Below are 14,460 nucleotides of genomic sequence, written 5' to 3' on the forward strand. Positions count from 1 at the left end.
AGTCGTGTAGTGTGAACTGCTGAAAGACACTCGCCGAGTGGTCGCCGACTCATCGCGGACGACCGGCAGATATCTAGCATGTTTAATATCTAGCCCAGTCGGCGACTGAGAGTCTTCGTGAGCCGGCGTCGCCGTAGCCGTAGTCATGTAGTGTGAAAGCTACAACAACTGAGACTCGCGATTACAGCACAACCAGTCGTGTAGTGCGAACGGCACAAAAACCTGACGACTGAAAAGTCGTGTAGTGTGAACCTGGCTTAAAGCGATCGATCGCTAGTGGTTGGCGCCAGAGCAAACTAGTAACTCATTGAATCTTAGATGTAGATCGGAGATAAATAAACTAGATTTTTTTAGCGTGAAAAATCGGATGTATGGCATGTGAGCGTGTGAAAACGGTCAAATGCGTGTGTCTAAAGCTGGGCGTACCATATTTTAAATCGTGTGCTCAGCTCCAGCTCAAACTGTACGACTAAATCGCAGGAGCGTCGGCTCGTGGAGCTGCTTCAACAGTGCGATACTCTCACGAGGAGCGATTTGAATTTCAAACATGTTTGATATTCTTGCGACGCTGCGATTTCTGATCGGGAGTTGGTCGTGCGGTGTGAATCGCTCCTCGTTTACCTGTGTAAACTACACGATGCACGACACGCGATTGAGCCGAAACTCGGCACGATCGCAAAAATAGTCGCACTGAAAAATCGGCTGAAAATGGGCCAAAAATCGCACGGTGTACGCCCAGCTTTACGCTCATTGCGTGAGAGTTGGCAACATTGTTAGAAGTTTGTTGTGAGTCTGTTGTTGCTGTCCTTATTTGTTCGTCTGTATATTCACCGGAGATTAACAATTCATTAATTGAATAGCCTACCTATCTTGAGGGGCATGTGTGTATGGAGGGAGGGTGCGGGGTCGGGGATCGAACGAACCCTTCGATCCCCCCTGGCTACGGGCCTGCATTTGATTAATTTTTGCAGGTTGTTTAAGCACCGATACAAAAATGTCTTGTGTGTGTATAAGCCGTTGCTTGGCAACGCGTCCGCGGAGTGATGACGTCACAATCAGCCAAGGTATGTAAACGCGCGATAATTTCGCTCCTTCATTGTATTCATTGCACCTTCGAAGTGTTTGAACACGCGAATCTCTCTTCTTCAGAAGAAATCATAAAAATGAGTTACATGAAAGATTCTCCAAGGTAAAGTTAAAAATATGTGTAGTATTCTGGCTATTGTACCATGTCATGATACTATCTCTGGCCTTGTACTAATTATATTTCTTTATCTTCAGAAAATTTGGCAGAAAGATGCTTAAGGACTTAACCACACCAGAAAAGGTATGCTCATTATGCGAAATTAGATTTATTTAGCAGTAATGTGACTTGATGTTTGTTCGCGCACGTGACAATCACCTAAATACCCGGCTGGTTTGCCGCCAAACCTGTTAGCGAAACACTATGGGAAAGTGCAAGTTTTCCGACGTCTGGCTTGACGCCCCAAGATTTAAACGGGGGGGGGGGGGGGGGTGCTTAAACGTGTTGCTGCTGCTATCTGTTTATTGTTGCCATGGAGGCAATCCCCAGCCTCTTCTTGAGATCGCGGTGCGTGATTTCCGCGATCTCAAAATAAGACGAGAAAAAAAAAACTTTTCAAAACAGCTCGCAGGCCCTGACAATTCCCCACTGAGATTATATATATATATGGCCGTATATCTCACCTCTGACGCTTAGCTCCTCTGGAACCTGAGGTTCCAGAGAGGAGGTCCTGTATTATCTTCATGGCCAGCTAAAAAAATTAAATGTACCATATTTGTCAATTATGATTATATATTTATATATATAAATTATATATATTTTTTCACCGCAATTGAACTTTGTCCTCCGCATTTACCCATCTGTGCAATTAGAACACACACACAAACACTAGTTGATTACTAGGGGGCTGTGGTGCACACATGCCCAGAGCAGTGTGCAGCCCTAGCCCGGCGCCCGGGGAGCAGTTGGGGTTAGGTGCCTTCTACTGGCGTGGGGCGGTATTGCACTGGAATATAACAGGTGTCGTTTACCAGACAAATCTGAGTGTCTAGCGTTCGTCTAGCATCAGCAATATAATTTAAAATTAGGGGTGGGCATAGATTAATTTTTTTTAATCTAGATTAATCTCACTGAAATCTTGAAATTAACCCTAGATTAATCTAGATTAATCTATATTAAAGTGGCTCATATGCGTGCTACCCAAGTAATTACTAAGTCAGTTTTTGAGATAGGGTTTCTTAATACAGAGGGTGCATTAGACCAGGGGCTCATCTCCTGTTTCCAAAATGCATCAATGACTGCTTGAGGAAGCTGTTCTACTTTGATACTTGAAGAAGAAAAAAACATGCTCAATAAAATGTAGGCTACTCGTGTTCAACGGTTTATTCAGTTAAACATGAATTTGTAAGCCTACATACTGTACATTAAATAACATGTTTATTCAGCTAAACATGATATTTGAAATGTAAGCCAACATTTAGTACATTTAACCTCACGGACGTCATTTTCAAAAGTCAGTTTTGGTCCTCTGCAGTTTTAACGGTTAAAAAAAAATATTTAAATAGCGACGAATCTAGCGCTAGGACCATGCAGAAAACGACCGCTCCGAGCTCTGCTCCGGTAACGGTTTACGTTCCTAAAAATGAATTTTCCATGAAGCAAACCTGGCGACTTCATGGCTGCATCCATGTAAAAACACGTACGATTTGTAATTCACAGGTTTAAAAACTCGTTCTCGCCCCTACTGTGCAATTTGGTTAGGAATACAGCCGAGCTAAACTATCAAGTTGAAAGTCATCATAGTTTGCTTACCCATTTTGACCCAGTTCCCAACCCAACTTTAAGAATAGATTAACGGCGATAATTTTTATATCGCCCGATCAGAGTATCAAATTAACGACCGCCGTTAACGGCCCACCACTATTTAAAATTAAACCAAAAAATCTGTGATTTACTCTATAGTATGTGTAACGTGCTTAAATGCCACTGTCAAAAATGGTTACGTTCTTTCTACTCCGTTCAGTTTAAAATGTAATATCATTTTTCCTAGAAAAGTGTTTTTTTTTTTTTTTACTATTTATTTATTTACAATATGTAAATAGTGGTTGGGTGAAGCCATTTATTGTCCAACCACAACCAAATCACATTTTCTCTTTTTAAATTATAATGACAACCATAATAATGATAACCACTAGCGGGGTAGGTTGTAACACATGCTGGGGTAAGTTGTAACAATTAGACAAAAGAAGCAAAAACACACCATGCAAAATGCTTCAAAAATACTAAAAAAAACAATCCAGAACAATGTCTCTCTCTCTGTGACTGACCATGACTCATATCAACTTTCTGTTTTACTCGTGCGTGCGCGTGTGTGTGTGTGTGTGTGTGTGTGTGTGTGTGTGTGTGTGTGTGTGTGAGAGAGAGACATGGCAGATACCATTGTGCCTTTGCAACTGATCTGACTGACTTGCCCTTTTTTGTGACCATCAGATGCTTTTTTTAAAAACATTTGCAGGCACACACCTGTCAGTCTTTCTTTAAAATTATAAAAAATCAAGAAGGTTTTCTTAGTTGTATGTAAGGTGAAGGTTGTACCACTTTTTAAAGCTGTGTTACAACCCATCCCACCCCTGTCAGCCACTGTTTAACTAGCTGTATTAGCAAGGTGATTTGAAATTAACAGGGGGAAAAATGCACAATTTACCTGAGAAACTACAGTTTAATGTAATATAATTCATATGGTTTTATCTGCAATAGTATAAGTACTAAACAAAATATAGTCTTGATTCAGAAATTTACTTTCTCACCTCAAAATCAGTTTTTTCACTATGGAATCTGCATGTGCCCGTTTCCAGTCTTGATATTCACCATGTGGGATCAGGGAGGAATTGGGTAAATACTGGAATGATCATATGACTCCTATCTTATCCGTGATCGGTGGAACTGATGGTGTTACAGCTCTCCCCATGTTACAACCATATCCGGTCTCCCCTATACATTTTTCTGTCCTTGAACTACGAGTCATGTCATCAGAATACTTTATGCTGGTTCCACACGATAACTATTCTTGCATTTCTCTAGAGACAGTGGCAAAAAAATCTCTTTATGAATATCCTTATGCTTATCCTTATCCTTATGAAGATCTTCAAAAGATCATATTCATGATTAGGCTGTTTGTGTTCTACCATGGACTCAGGCTGTACTTACTGTTTTTGACTTGCATATCGACGGTTAGAATTTTCGTGGCCTGACATGAGCTTGAGATTATGTGACATAGCACCAATGAGCTTGTATGTGTTTCTTTGTCTCCAAAGGGTGGTAATCCTGCTGCTGGACCATCTAAGCAAAAAAAGAATGCTGGAATAGGATGTGGACAGCTCCCTAAACTGGTGAGACTCCATCAATCTGTATACTGATATAGTTAATTAACAAGGGATTCCCCCAGTGGCCCACCAGGCAGAGTGTCAGCAGGACAACTAATCTTAACCGTAACGTAACTGCAAACCGAATCCCAAGAGAAAATAAGTGATCAAGCTAACTAAGTGCAAGATGTTTTGTAACCAGTTATTTGGGGTTTAAGTAAAATGACCACTAGCTAAGTTAAAGTACCAGACTGAAAGAAGTGTTGCTGATTCAGGGGAATGAAGTGGTACGAATGACATTGTTTCCTGTCACAGAACCCATGAGATACACCTCATTAACTTATTTCTTCCTTTATTTTCTTCATTTATCATTTCTTCATTTAGAACTCTGGCCTGGGTGCTGGCACTAAGTTGCCAGTGAAACCAAAGCTGCAGCCTACCCACGATGCCAAGTTCAACAAAGAACACGTTGGCCTGTTGCCTCCGATCCACCAGGGGCATCTTCATGTAAGTATCTCACAGTCCTAATACAAGTTCCAGAGTTGTTTATTATTTAAAACTTGACAGAAAGATGCTTAAGGACTTAACCACACTGGAAAAGGTATGCTCATTACGCGTCCTTTAGACTAATTTATTCAGATTTTTCTTATAGATATTACCAATTTTATTGTTTAAAATGTATTACTTGATTTTCATTGATAAATTAACAAAGTTTATTAAGTGGGAAAATTACTCAAATATAACAACTGCGTTTTGGTTCCTCGCTCATGATATAGTGTTTTGATTTCTGTATCCACTCTGATGTCTTTCCCCTTCTTTATTTTTCTTGTAAGTTCATGTTTCGAATCATGTTTTACTGTCTATTTAGAGCATTTTTTGTGTCTCTCTCCTTGGTTATTTTAACTACGCCCTTATCGATCTCCTTGCAGTTGTATTTTGGCGTGTTCCTCAAAAGGTTTACTTAATGACATTCAATTTTAATACTGTAGATTTTAAAATAAAAATGTTAAAACCCAACGCACAGTATTGAAATGTCAGATTACCAAGTAGGTGCAATGTAAGAAATAAACATGCGGTGTTGTCGATATTGTAAAGTGGGTGTATAAATAATTTTCAAAACTCACTGTTCAACAACTGCGAGGCAGGAGTAGCCTACCTTACGTAGGATTACGTAGGCATAGTGTTAGCTTGCACTGAAGCTGTTTCAAGAATCTCAGGTCTACAGCATATTAGTCAGCAATCACCAGGTGCATAAACTGATTAAGGATCATTTAAAAAGATGGCCAGCTTTAGAGGTGTGCGCGCGATTCTATTCGATAATCTATTCTATTATGTTTTAGGCTTGTCTAAAAACTGACTCCTCAAATGTGCAGGCTATTGCCTCTGTCTAACAAACTAATGTAATGTAGGCCTATCAGTATCCCACTGAACATAAAAACATGCTGGTTACAACTGAGAATGTACCTCTGTTGTAGTCTCCAGCAAACTTGAGTTTGTGTTCACATTTGTAGTCAACGGTTAATCGATCAGGGGAAAAAAACCCAGCAAAGTTGGTAAATACGCAAAGATCTGTTTAAGAAATAATCTATAGGCCAGGGGTACTGGGGCTATAGGCTATTATCTATTATTTTGCTGTTCTCAGATTAGGACTTAAATCTTTTCATTTGAAAGTAAAAAGTTGAAAGTATTATTTCTATTCATTTGCGGCTTCATATTAACATGTGGTTTTGAAAATCTGCATTACTTTGTGAAGCATATATATTTTTCTGTCCTTGAACTACGAGTAATGTCTTCAGAATACTTCATGCTGGTTCCACAAGATAACTATTCTTGCATTTCTCTAGAGACAGTGGCAAAATAACCTCTTTATGAATATCCTTATGAAGATCTTCAAAAGATCATATTCATGATTAGGCTGTTTGTGTTCTACCATGGACTCAAGCTGTACTTAACTGTTTTTGACTTGCATATCGACGGCTAGATTTATTTCGTGGCCTGACATGAGCTTGATTATGTGACATAGCACCAATGAGCTTGTATGTGTTTCTTTGTCTCCAAAGGGTGGTAATCCTGCTGCTGGACCATCTAAGCAAAAAAAGAATGCTGGAATAGGATGTGGACAGCTCCCTAAACTGGTGAGACTCCATCAATCTGTATACTGATATAGTTAATTAACAAGGGATTCCCCCAGTGGCCCACCAGGCAGAGTGTCAGCAGGACAACTAATCTTAACCGTAACGTAACTGCAAACCGAATCCCAAGGGAAAATAAGTGATCAAGCTAACTAAGTGCAAGATGTTTTGTAACCAGTTATTTGGGGTTTAAGTAAAATGACCGCTAGCTAAGTTAAAGTACCAGACTGAAAGAAGTGTTGCTGATTTAGGGGAATGAAGTGGTACGAATGACGTTTCCTGTCACAGAACCCATGAGATACACCTCATTAACTTATTTCTTCATTTATTTTCTTCATTTATCATTTCTTCATTTAGAACTCTGGCCTGGGTGCTGGCACTAAGTTGCCAGTGAAACCAAAGCTGCAGCCTACCCACGATGCCAAGTTCAACAAAGAACACGTTGGCCTGTTGCCTCCGATCCACCAGGGGCATCTTCATGTAAGTATCTCACAGTCCTAATACAAGTTCCAGAGTTGTTTATTATTTAAAACTTGGCAGAAAGATGCTTAAGGACTTAACCACACTGGAAAAGGTATGCTCATTACGTGTCCTTTAGACTAATTTATTCAAATTTTTCTTATAGATATTACCAATTTTATTGTTTAAAATTTATTACTTGATTTTCATTGATAAATTAACAAAGTTTATTAAGTGGGAAAATTACTCAAATATAACAACTGCGTTTTGGTTCCTCGCTCATGGCATAGTGTTTTGATTTCTGTATCCACTCTGATGTCTTTACCCTTCTTTATTTTTCTTGTAAGTTCATGTTTCGAATCATGTTTTACTGTCTATTTAGAGCATTTTTGTGTCTCTCTCCTTGGTTATTTTAACTACGCCCTTATCGATCTCCTTGCAGTTGTATTTTGGCGTGTTCCTCAAAAGGTTTACTTAATGACATTCAATTTTAATACTGTAGATTTTAAAATAAAAATGTTAAAACCCAACGCACAGTATTGAAATGTCAGATTACCAAGTAGGTGCAATGTAAGAAATAAACATGCAGTGTTGTAGATATTGAAAAGTGGGTGTATAAATAATTTTCAAAACTCACTGCTCAACAACTGCGAGGCAGGAGTAGCCTACCTTACGTAGGATTACTGTAGGCATAGTGTTAGCTTGCACTGAAGCTGTATCAAGAATCTCAGGTCTACCAGCATATTAGTCAGCAATCATCAGGTGCATAAACTGATTACGGATCATTTTAAAAAGATGGCCAGCTTTAGAGGTGTGCGCGTGATTCTATTCGATAATCTATTCGATTGTTTTAGGCTTGTCTAAAAACTGACTCCTCAAATGTGTATGCTATTGCCTCTGTCTAACAAACTAATGTAATGTAGGCCTATCAGTATCCCACTGAACATAAAAACATGCTGGTTACAACTGAGAATGTACCTCTGTTGTAGTCTCCAGCAAACTTGAGTTTGTGTTCACATTTGTAGTCAACGGTTAATCGATCAGGGGAAAAAAACCCAGCAAAGTTGGTAAATACGCAAAGATCTGTTAACAATTAATCTATAGGCTATTATCTATTATTTTGCTGTTCTCGGTTTAGGACTTAAATTTTTTCATTTGAATGTAAAATGTTGGAAGTATTATTTCTATTCATTTGCGGCTTCATATTAACATGTGGATTTGAAAATGTGCGTTACTTTGTGAAGCATATATATTTTTCTGTCCTTAAACTACGAGTAATGTCTTCAGAATACTTCATGCTGGTTCCACACGATAACTATTCTTGCATTTCTCTAGAGACGGTGGCAAAATAACCTCTTTATGAATATCCTTATGAAGATCTTCAAAAGATCATATTCATGATTAGGCTGTTTGTGTTCTACCATGGACTCAGGCTGTACTTAACTGTTTTTGACTTGCATATCGACTGCTAGAATTATTTTGTGGCCTGACATGAGCTTGATTATGTGACAGAGCACCAATGAGCTTGTATGTGTTTCTTTGTCTCCAAAGGGTGGTAATCCTGCTGCTGGACCATCTAAGCAAAAAAAGAATGCTGGAATAGGATGTGGACAGCTCCCTAAACTGGTGAGATTCCATCAATCTGTATACTGATATAGTTAATTAACAAGGAATTCCCCCAGTGGCCCACCAGGCAGAGTGTCAGCAGGACAACTAATCTTAACCGTAACGTAACTGCAAACCGAATCCCAAGAGAAAATAAGTGATCAAGCTAACTGAGTGCAAGATGTTTTGTAACCAGTTATTTGGGGTTTAAGTAAAATGACCACTAGCTAAGTTAAAGTACCAGACTGAAAGAAGTGTTGCTGATTCAGGGGAATGAAGTGGTACGAATGACATTGTTTCCTGTCACAGAACCCATGAGATACACCTCATTAACTTATTTCTTCATTTATTTTCTTCATTTATCATTTCTTCATTTAGAACTCTGGCCTGGGTGCTGGCACTAAGAAGTTGCCAGTGAAACCAAAGCTGCAGCCTACCCACGATGCCAAGTTCAACAAAGAACACGTTGGCCTGTTGCCTCCGATCCACCAGGGGCATCTTCATGTAAGTATCTCACAGTCCTAATACTCACAGTCCTAGTTTTTTATTAATTATCAATAATATGTTACATGCTTGCATATTTCCATAACCATTACACTAAATCCCATTACTGTTTATAAATGATATCACGTGGTCAAACCTTTAGTAGACTCGTACTTCATAACGTAAAGATCAAAATACCAAACGGTGATTTAACAAAAAAGCAGTATGGGTCTTTAGATGTTGGTCTGAAATGTCAGTTAAATGATGTACATGCAATGTGGAAATAGGAGCAGACAGCAGGAAAGGGCAATGAAGGTCAGAGAAGCTCTTGTGAGTTAAGGAGCATGCAGGAGAACCTTCCAGGCTACGTCAGCACCCAAATGCTCTGCAACAAACAGGAGCACAACAGACAGTTTGAAGGCCATCAACTCCCCATGACTCCCATAGGTATGAGACTGGGATGGACAAGTGGAAACATAAACCTTATTCAGAAAGGAAGTCAGAGTAGGAGATCCAGTCCTAGGTTTTTTGCTCTGGAGGTGTTAATCACAAATGCAAATGTGATTTATGACTTCTTTTTGACCATCAAACCAGGGGAGGTCCTGATTTAATGTTTAGTCTCCTCCCCATATTGTGTCATCACACAATACAACTGATATTGAGAGAATTTGAAGAACTTAAAATGTCATAGTATAAGATCTCTTTTTGTCTGTCCTTTGTATGTGACCACGTCAGTGTAACAGTAACTGTCTACCATCCATATTTACAACTAAGCTACCAGTAATGGTACATGGAAAAACGGTCACTGTCTGCTCATACATTCACTGCTCTATTATGTGTGTGTGTTCCAGAGGTGTTGAACTACTTCAACAACTCATTAACCACATATGAGAAACTGGAGATCATGGGCTTCTCTGAGATCTGGTACTTCGGCCTGAATGCCCAAAAAATCAAGGCATCCTCCAAAAAGCCCCATAACATGGGATACGATGATGAGAGTGGCACCTATATCAAGGTATTTCATAACCTGTGTGTTGATTCATGTCTGATGAACAGTAGCTTAGCCAGATCGTCATTTCACCAAATCATTAAAGGATCATTAGACATGAACTCTTCTTGCGCGATATGTTTACAGGTTCTTCACGATCATATTGCGTATCGCTATGAGATTCTGGGAATCGTTGGAGAAGGAGCATTTGGAAAGGTCTTCAAGTGCTTAGATCACAAAACCAACGAGATGGTGGTTGTGAAAATGCTTAGCCGCAAAGCGAGGTTATACAACATTTTGATCTACATGCCCTCATATAAACTTAGATATCTTATTCTGTTTTTAACACATGCTATGACTAATCTGCAAATGCTGGAGTAATTCATGAAGCCTAATTTATTGCATAAAATGAGACTGAACTAAGAATACATTAATTGACTTTGTTTTTTGTCATTTGGCCTGTTTTCAGTTTTGAACTATATTCAAATGAGGAGCTGAAGATCCTGGATGACTTGAGGAGAGAGGATCCCAATGACTCCTACAATGTCATTCATATGAAGGATTACTTCAGATTCCGGAACCACCTCTGCATCAGTTTTGAGCTGCTGGGGTGAGTGAGCATTATGGAATGGCCGCATGGGTGCATTCTTAAATTGGGACTCCTGGGAGGAGGAGAGCTTAATTTTCCTCCTGATCTTTACTGGCCATTGGAGAGTGGGGGGTAGCAGTGCTGCCTGCATTGAACCTCACCTCAGTTTTGCCCTCTTACTTGATATGTGCTTCTGTCTGTGCTCAGGCCAAGCCTCTATGATGTCATCAAGAAGAAGTCTGAGGGTTTAAGCGAGGCTGAGGTGCGCCACTATGCCCGAGAGCTGCTCAAATGTCTGCAGATGCTAAAGCAGAAGAGGATAATCCACAATGACCTTAAGCCTGTGAGTATGACTGCAGTCTTGTGATTGCACCTCGTGGGCCTTGAAGAGTAAATCAAGTAGCCAGGGCTACACAGTGGGTCTAATCAGCTGTACTACAAGCACAAAATCTCAAAGCAGTTGGTTATTTGAGAGACTTACTTGTTTGTTTTTGTCTGCCAAGGAAAATATCCTGTTGTCACAGGAAGGAAAAGGCAGGATCAAGGTCATTGATTTTGGACTCAGCAGCTATGAGCATAAGAGAGGTGTGTAAAATAAACGTGCTCCTGTGTGATTGAGTCTTTGTGTATGTATAATAAAATATGTAGTAGACTCATGTTATTCTTCCATTTTTCTCTTTATTCTCTCTCTCTCGTCTTCCTCTGTAGTTTATGCAACTGCAGGAACATATCCTTATTGTGCACCAGAGATGTTCCTGGGTCAGTCTTATAATAGCTCCTTTGATATGTGGAGTCTGGGTTGCATCCTAGCTGAGCTGTTCACAGGTGTGCAACTGTTCATTGGAGACACTGTGTCTGACATATTTGCCTGCATAACAGAGGTAAAAGCACACAATTATTTTAGATATACAGTTTAATAGCTCATAGCCAATTCTAATTAAGAACTTGATTCTTGCAGTGTTCATAGATATTTTATTCTTTTTTTTCAGGTTCTTGGAATGCCACCATCCAGGGTTCTCAAGTCCAAAGCAAAACAGTTTGTTGGTGAGAGCTCTCTTTAAGAATGAACATTTTCAATGTCTTTTTGTCTTTTTTAAGTAAGTGGTTCTAAAAATGTTTTTTGTATGTTGAAGACTCTAGAAAAAGCAGAGTCAGGCGCCCTGTTTCTGCAAGTCTGGCCAGTTTCCTGAAGACCAAAAGCCACATGTTTCTGGACTTCATCAGGCGCTGCCTCACGTATGTAATCTCTGATCAGTTTGCCACAGCCTGAGCATTAAAATTCTTGCTCTCTGCCAAAGGTCTATCAAAGCCAATGGTGTATGTGTGGTTTTCGTTACCCACTGCCCCCTGTAGGTGGGATCCTGCTGAGCGTCTCACCCCAGAGGAGGCTTTGAAACACAAGTGGATTCAGCAGGGCCATCACCAAAGCCATCCCAGTGCCCCGGCTGTGAGGAAGGTGCCTGCAAACCACAGCACAAATGTGCACAAACGTGCTGAAGTTGCCCACTGCCCAGGTGCCAACAAGATCACGCCAGGTACAATTATTTCTGTGGAAGACCAAGCACGTGTTCAGCAGACAGACAAATTTTACATTTTTAGATTGAAATTTGACACATTTTGACATGTAAGCTTTTTACTTTTCTAAACAGGCTGTAGTAAGTTAAACATGTGTACTCTGGGTTGCCATTTTATTACCATTGTATTAACTATAGTGTTTTTCTTACATATTAGGAGGGACGTCGTGCCAGAAGCCCTGTGGCCAGGGCAAGCTGGAGCCTGTAAAGCTTCCCTGGCCAAAATGAGTACTGGCAGTGCAGAAAAAAGGGGACCGTGTCGGGGAAGCCAGGGACAAAATCAGAAGAATGTCCCACAGACATCTCCAGCATAGGGCCCAGAGAGCAGATTTAGGATCAGCTCCACACCGTCCATAAGCTTGACTCTCTGTGGCTATGAGGTTAACAGTTTACACTTTACTATATTTTTGTTAGAGTGCCTAATGTTCTAGATAGGTCATGTGGTTTAGAAGCACTGATATGGTAGCAAATATATATTTATCAAAAGGAGGAAAGTGAATAATGCCAGCGGAGAATATAGAAAACAAAATGTTTTGGCTCTAAATTTTGTTTACTCTACAGAATGTTTGTTTTTGACTAAATTATACCTCTACTCTCTCTGTTCTTTCACACCTCCTCACTCTCCCTCTCTCTTACACACAGTCCAACCCTTTCTCCCCTTCTGCTCCACTGCAGAATGACCCACATCTGGAACACTGGGAGCACCGCAGTGATATCACACAGCCTCAGCAACCTGGACAGGACGACAGTTGAGGTTAAAGTTCAGTCCAGGTCACGCTGCTGGTGAGGACTGTGTTGATTCTCTATGGCCACGAGTACTTCAGGATCCAGTCCAGGCTCAAATACTTAATAAAAGTTTCATTTTGCTTTACCACAAAGCAACTATTTTCTGGTAGGCATTTTTCTTACTTAGCACTCAGCATTTAGCTGATGTGAACATAGCCATTAAATCCATACATCCATACCAGGGTACCCGCGGGTCCTTAAAAAGTCTTAAAATGTCTTAAATTTAGTTTTCCATATTCAAGGCCTAAAAATGTCTTAAAATGTCTGGAATTTTATGAGGGGAGGCATTAAATTATTATAAGTGTGTGTTGTTCAGTTGTTCTGGCGCGATGTGAACTTTGCCGAATCTAGCGCTAATGCAGAAAAAAACCGCTCCAGGGTCCTAGTGCTAGATTTCTAGCGTTGGAGTATACGGCCTCAACAACGTCAACAATTTTCGTTCGCCACCCCACACCCCCCCCCCCCCCCCCCCCCCCAGTCAACAATTCTCGTTTGCCACCCCCAACACCCCCCCCCCCCCGTCAACGATGTGGAACACACCAGCATCCCCGGTAATAGTATTATTTTTTCTTGTGAGAGCTATTAAAAAGGTCTTAAGTCATTGAATTTGAGATTTAAAAATGTGCAGATACCCTGATCCATACAAAATCTCCTTCAGTCTGTGGGCCTCGCTGTTTATGGAGTCAAATTGGGGTCTTTAATGGTGATGAGAAAAAAATATATATTGCAAATATAAGATTAGCATTTTGCATTTTACGTTCCTATTTTGTTTCTGCAATACATTCCCTTTTACGGTTCTTTCTTTTGTTTGCACGTCACACTACTTTTCTTTGTGTTTCACATTTTATGTTGCTGCCTTTTTTTTGCAATACTTTCTCCCTATTGCGTTGTGATGCATATGAAAAATATAAATTTATGAAAACCTTAGGTTTTATAGATAATCTTAGCATTTTAAAGTGTGATTTAAGGTGATTGAGTGAAGATGCTAGGACTAGTATGAAAAGTACAAATTATACATATTTGATAACATGCACACATGCCTAACATGAACTAAACATGGTTACACTGAAACACACTAATTCATCATTGTAGTCCTTCTGCTTAGCCAGAATGGATAAATACTAAATCATAAAGTTTATAATGATCTCTTATAATAACTAAATATTATATATATAATATTTAGTTCTTAAATTATGTAAATATAATAACTAAACGGAGCTCGATGACTGCTGCACCACACGCGAACTTGAACGAGAACGTCAGCTCCCCTCACGCTCAGCGCAGACAGAGCGATCCCGTGGCGGAGTGAGAACGGCCCGCGGTGAGGTGCAGCGATCCTCGTGGCGGAGTGAGAATGGCCCGCGGTGAGGTGCAGCGATCCTCGTGGCGGAGTGAGAACGGCCCGCGGTGAGGTGCAGCGATCCTCGTGGCGGAGTGAGAACGGCCCGCGGTGAGGTG

The 14,460-nt window shown here is 40.2% G+C and overlaps 1 protein-coding gene and 1 long non-coding RNA gene across 3 annotated transcripts; one reads left to right on the forward strand and one right to left on the reverse strand.

Moving 5' to 3' along the window:
- Positions 1 to 1,091: 1,091 nt before the first annotated feature.
- LOC143518254 (dual specificity tyrosine-phosphorylation-regulated kinase 4-like) lies at positions 1,092 to 13,396 on the forward strand. 2 transcript variants are annotated; one of them, XM_077010710.1, is made up of 20 exons: positions 1,092 to 1,189; positions 1,282 to 1,327; positions 4,339 to 4,413; positions 4,771 to 4,893; positions 6,447 to 6,521; positions 6,876 to 6,998; positions 8,529 to 8,603; positions 8,961 to 9,086; positions 9,353 to 9,512; positions 9,917 to 10,080; positions 10,201 to 10,337; positions 10,523 to 10,663; positions 10,850 to 10,985; positions 11,146 to 11,227; positions 11,351 to 11,523; positions 11,632 to 11,686; positions 11,776 to 11,878; positions 11,996 to 12,177; positions 12,374 to 12,596; positions 12,859 to 13,396. In XM_077010710.1, exons 1-19 carry the CDS (start codon positions 1,164 to 1,166, stop codon positions 12,442 to 12,444), a joined length of 2,073 nt encoding a protein of 690 aa, XP_076866825.1. In that variant the 5' UTR covers positions 1,092 to 1,163; the 3' UTR covers positions 12,445 to 12,596; positions 12,859 to 13,396. The 2 variants fall into 2 exon arrangements, with proteins under 2 accessions (XP_076866825.1, XP_076866826.1); XM_077010711.1 differs by having other exon boundaries at positions 12,892 to 13,396.
- LOC143518255 (uncharacterized) lies at positions 10,810 to 12,302 on the reverse strand. Its single transcript, XR_013132118.1, has 3 exons — positions 12,020 to 12,302; positions 11,124 to 11,510; positions 10,810 to 10,946 (listed from the first exon to the last, which is right to left on the reverse strand). It is a non-coding gene; the product is annotated as an uncharacterized LOC143518255 (long non-coding RNA).
- Positions 13,397 to 14,460: the final 1,064 nt, after the last annotated feature.

This window comes from Brachyhypopomus gauderio, chromosome 7 (genome assembly GCF_052324685.1).
Source record: "Brachyhypopomus gauderio isolate BG-103 chromosome 7, BGAUD_0.2, whole genome shotgun sequence".
Classification (NCBI taxonomy): Eukaryota; Metazoa; Chordata; class Actinopteri; order Gymnotiformes; family Hypopomidae; genus Brachyhypopomus; species Brachyhypopomus gauderio.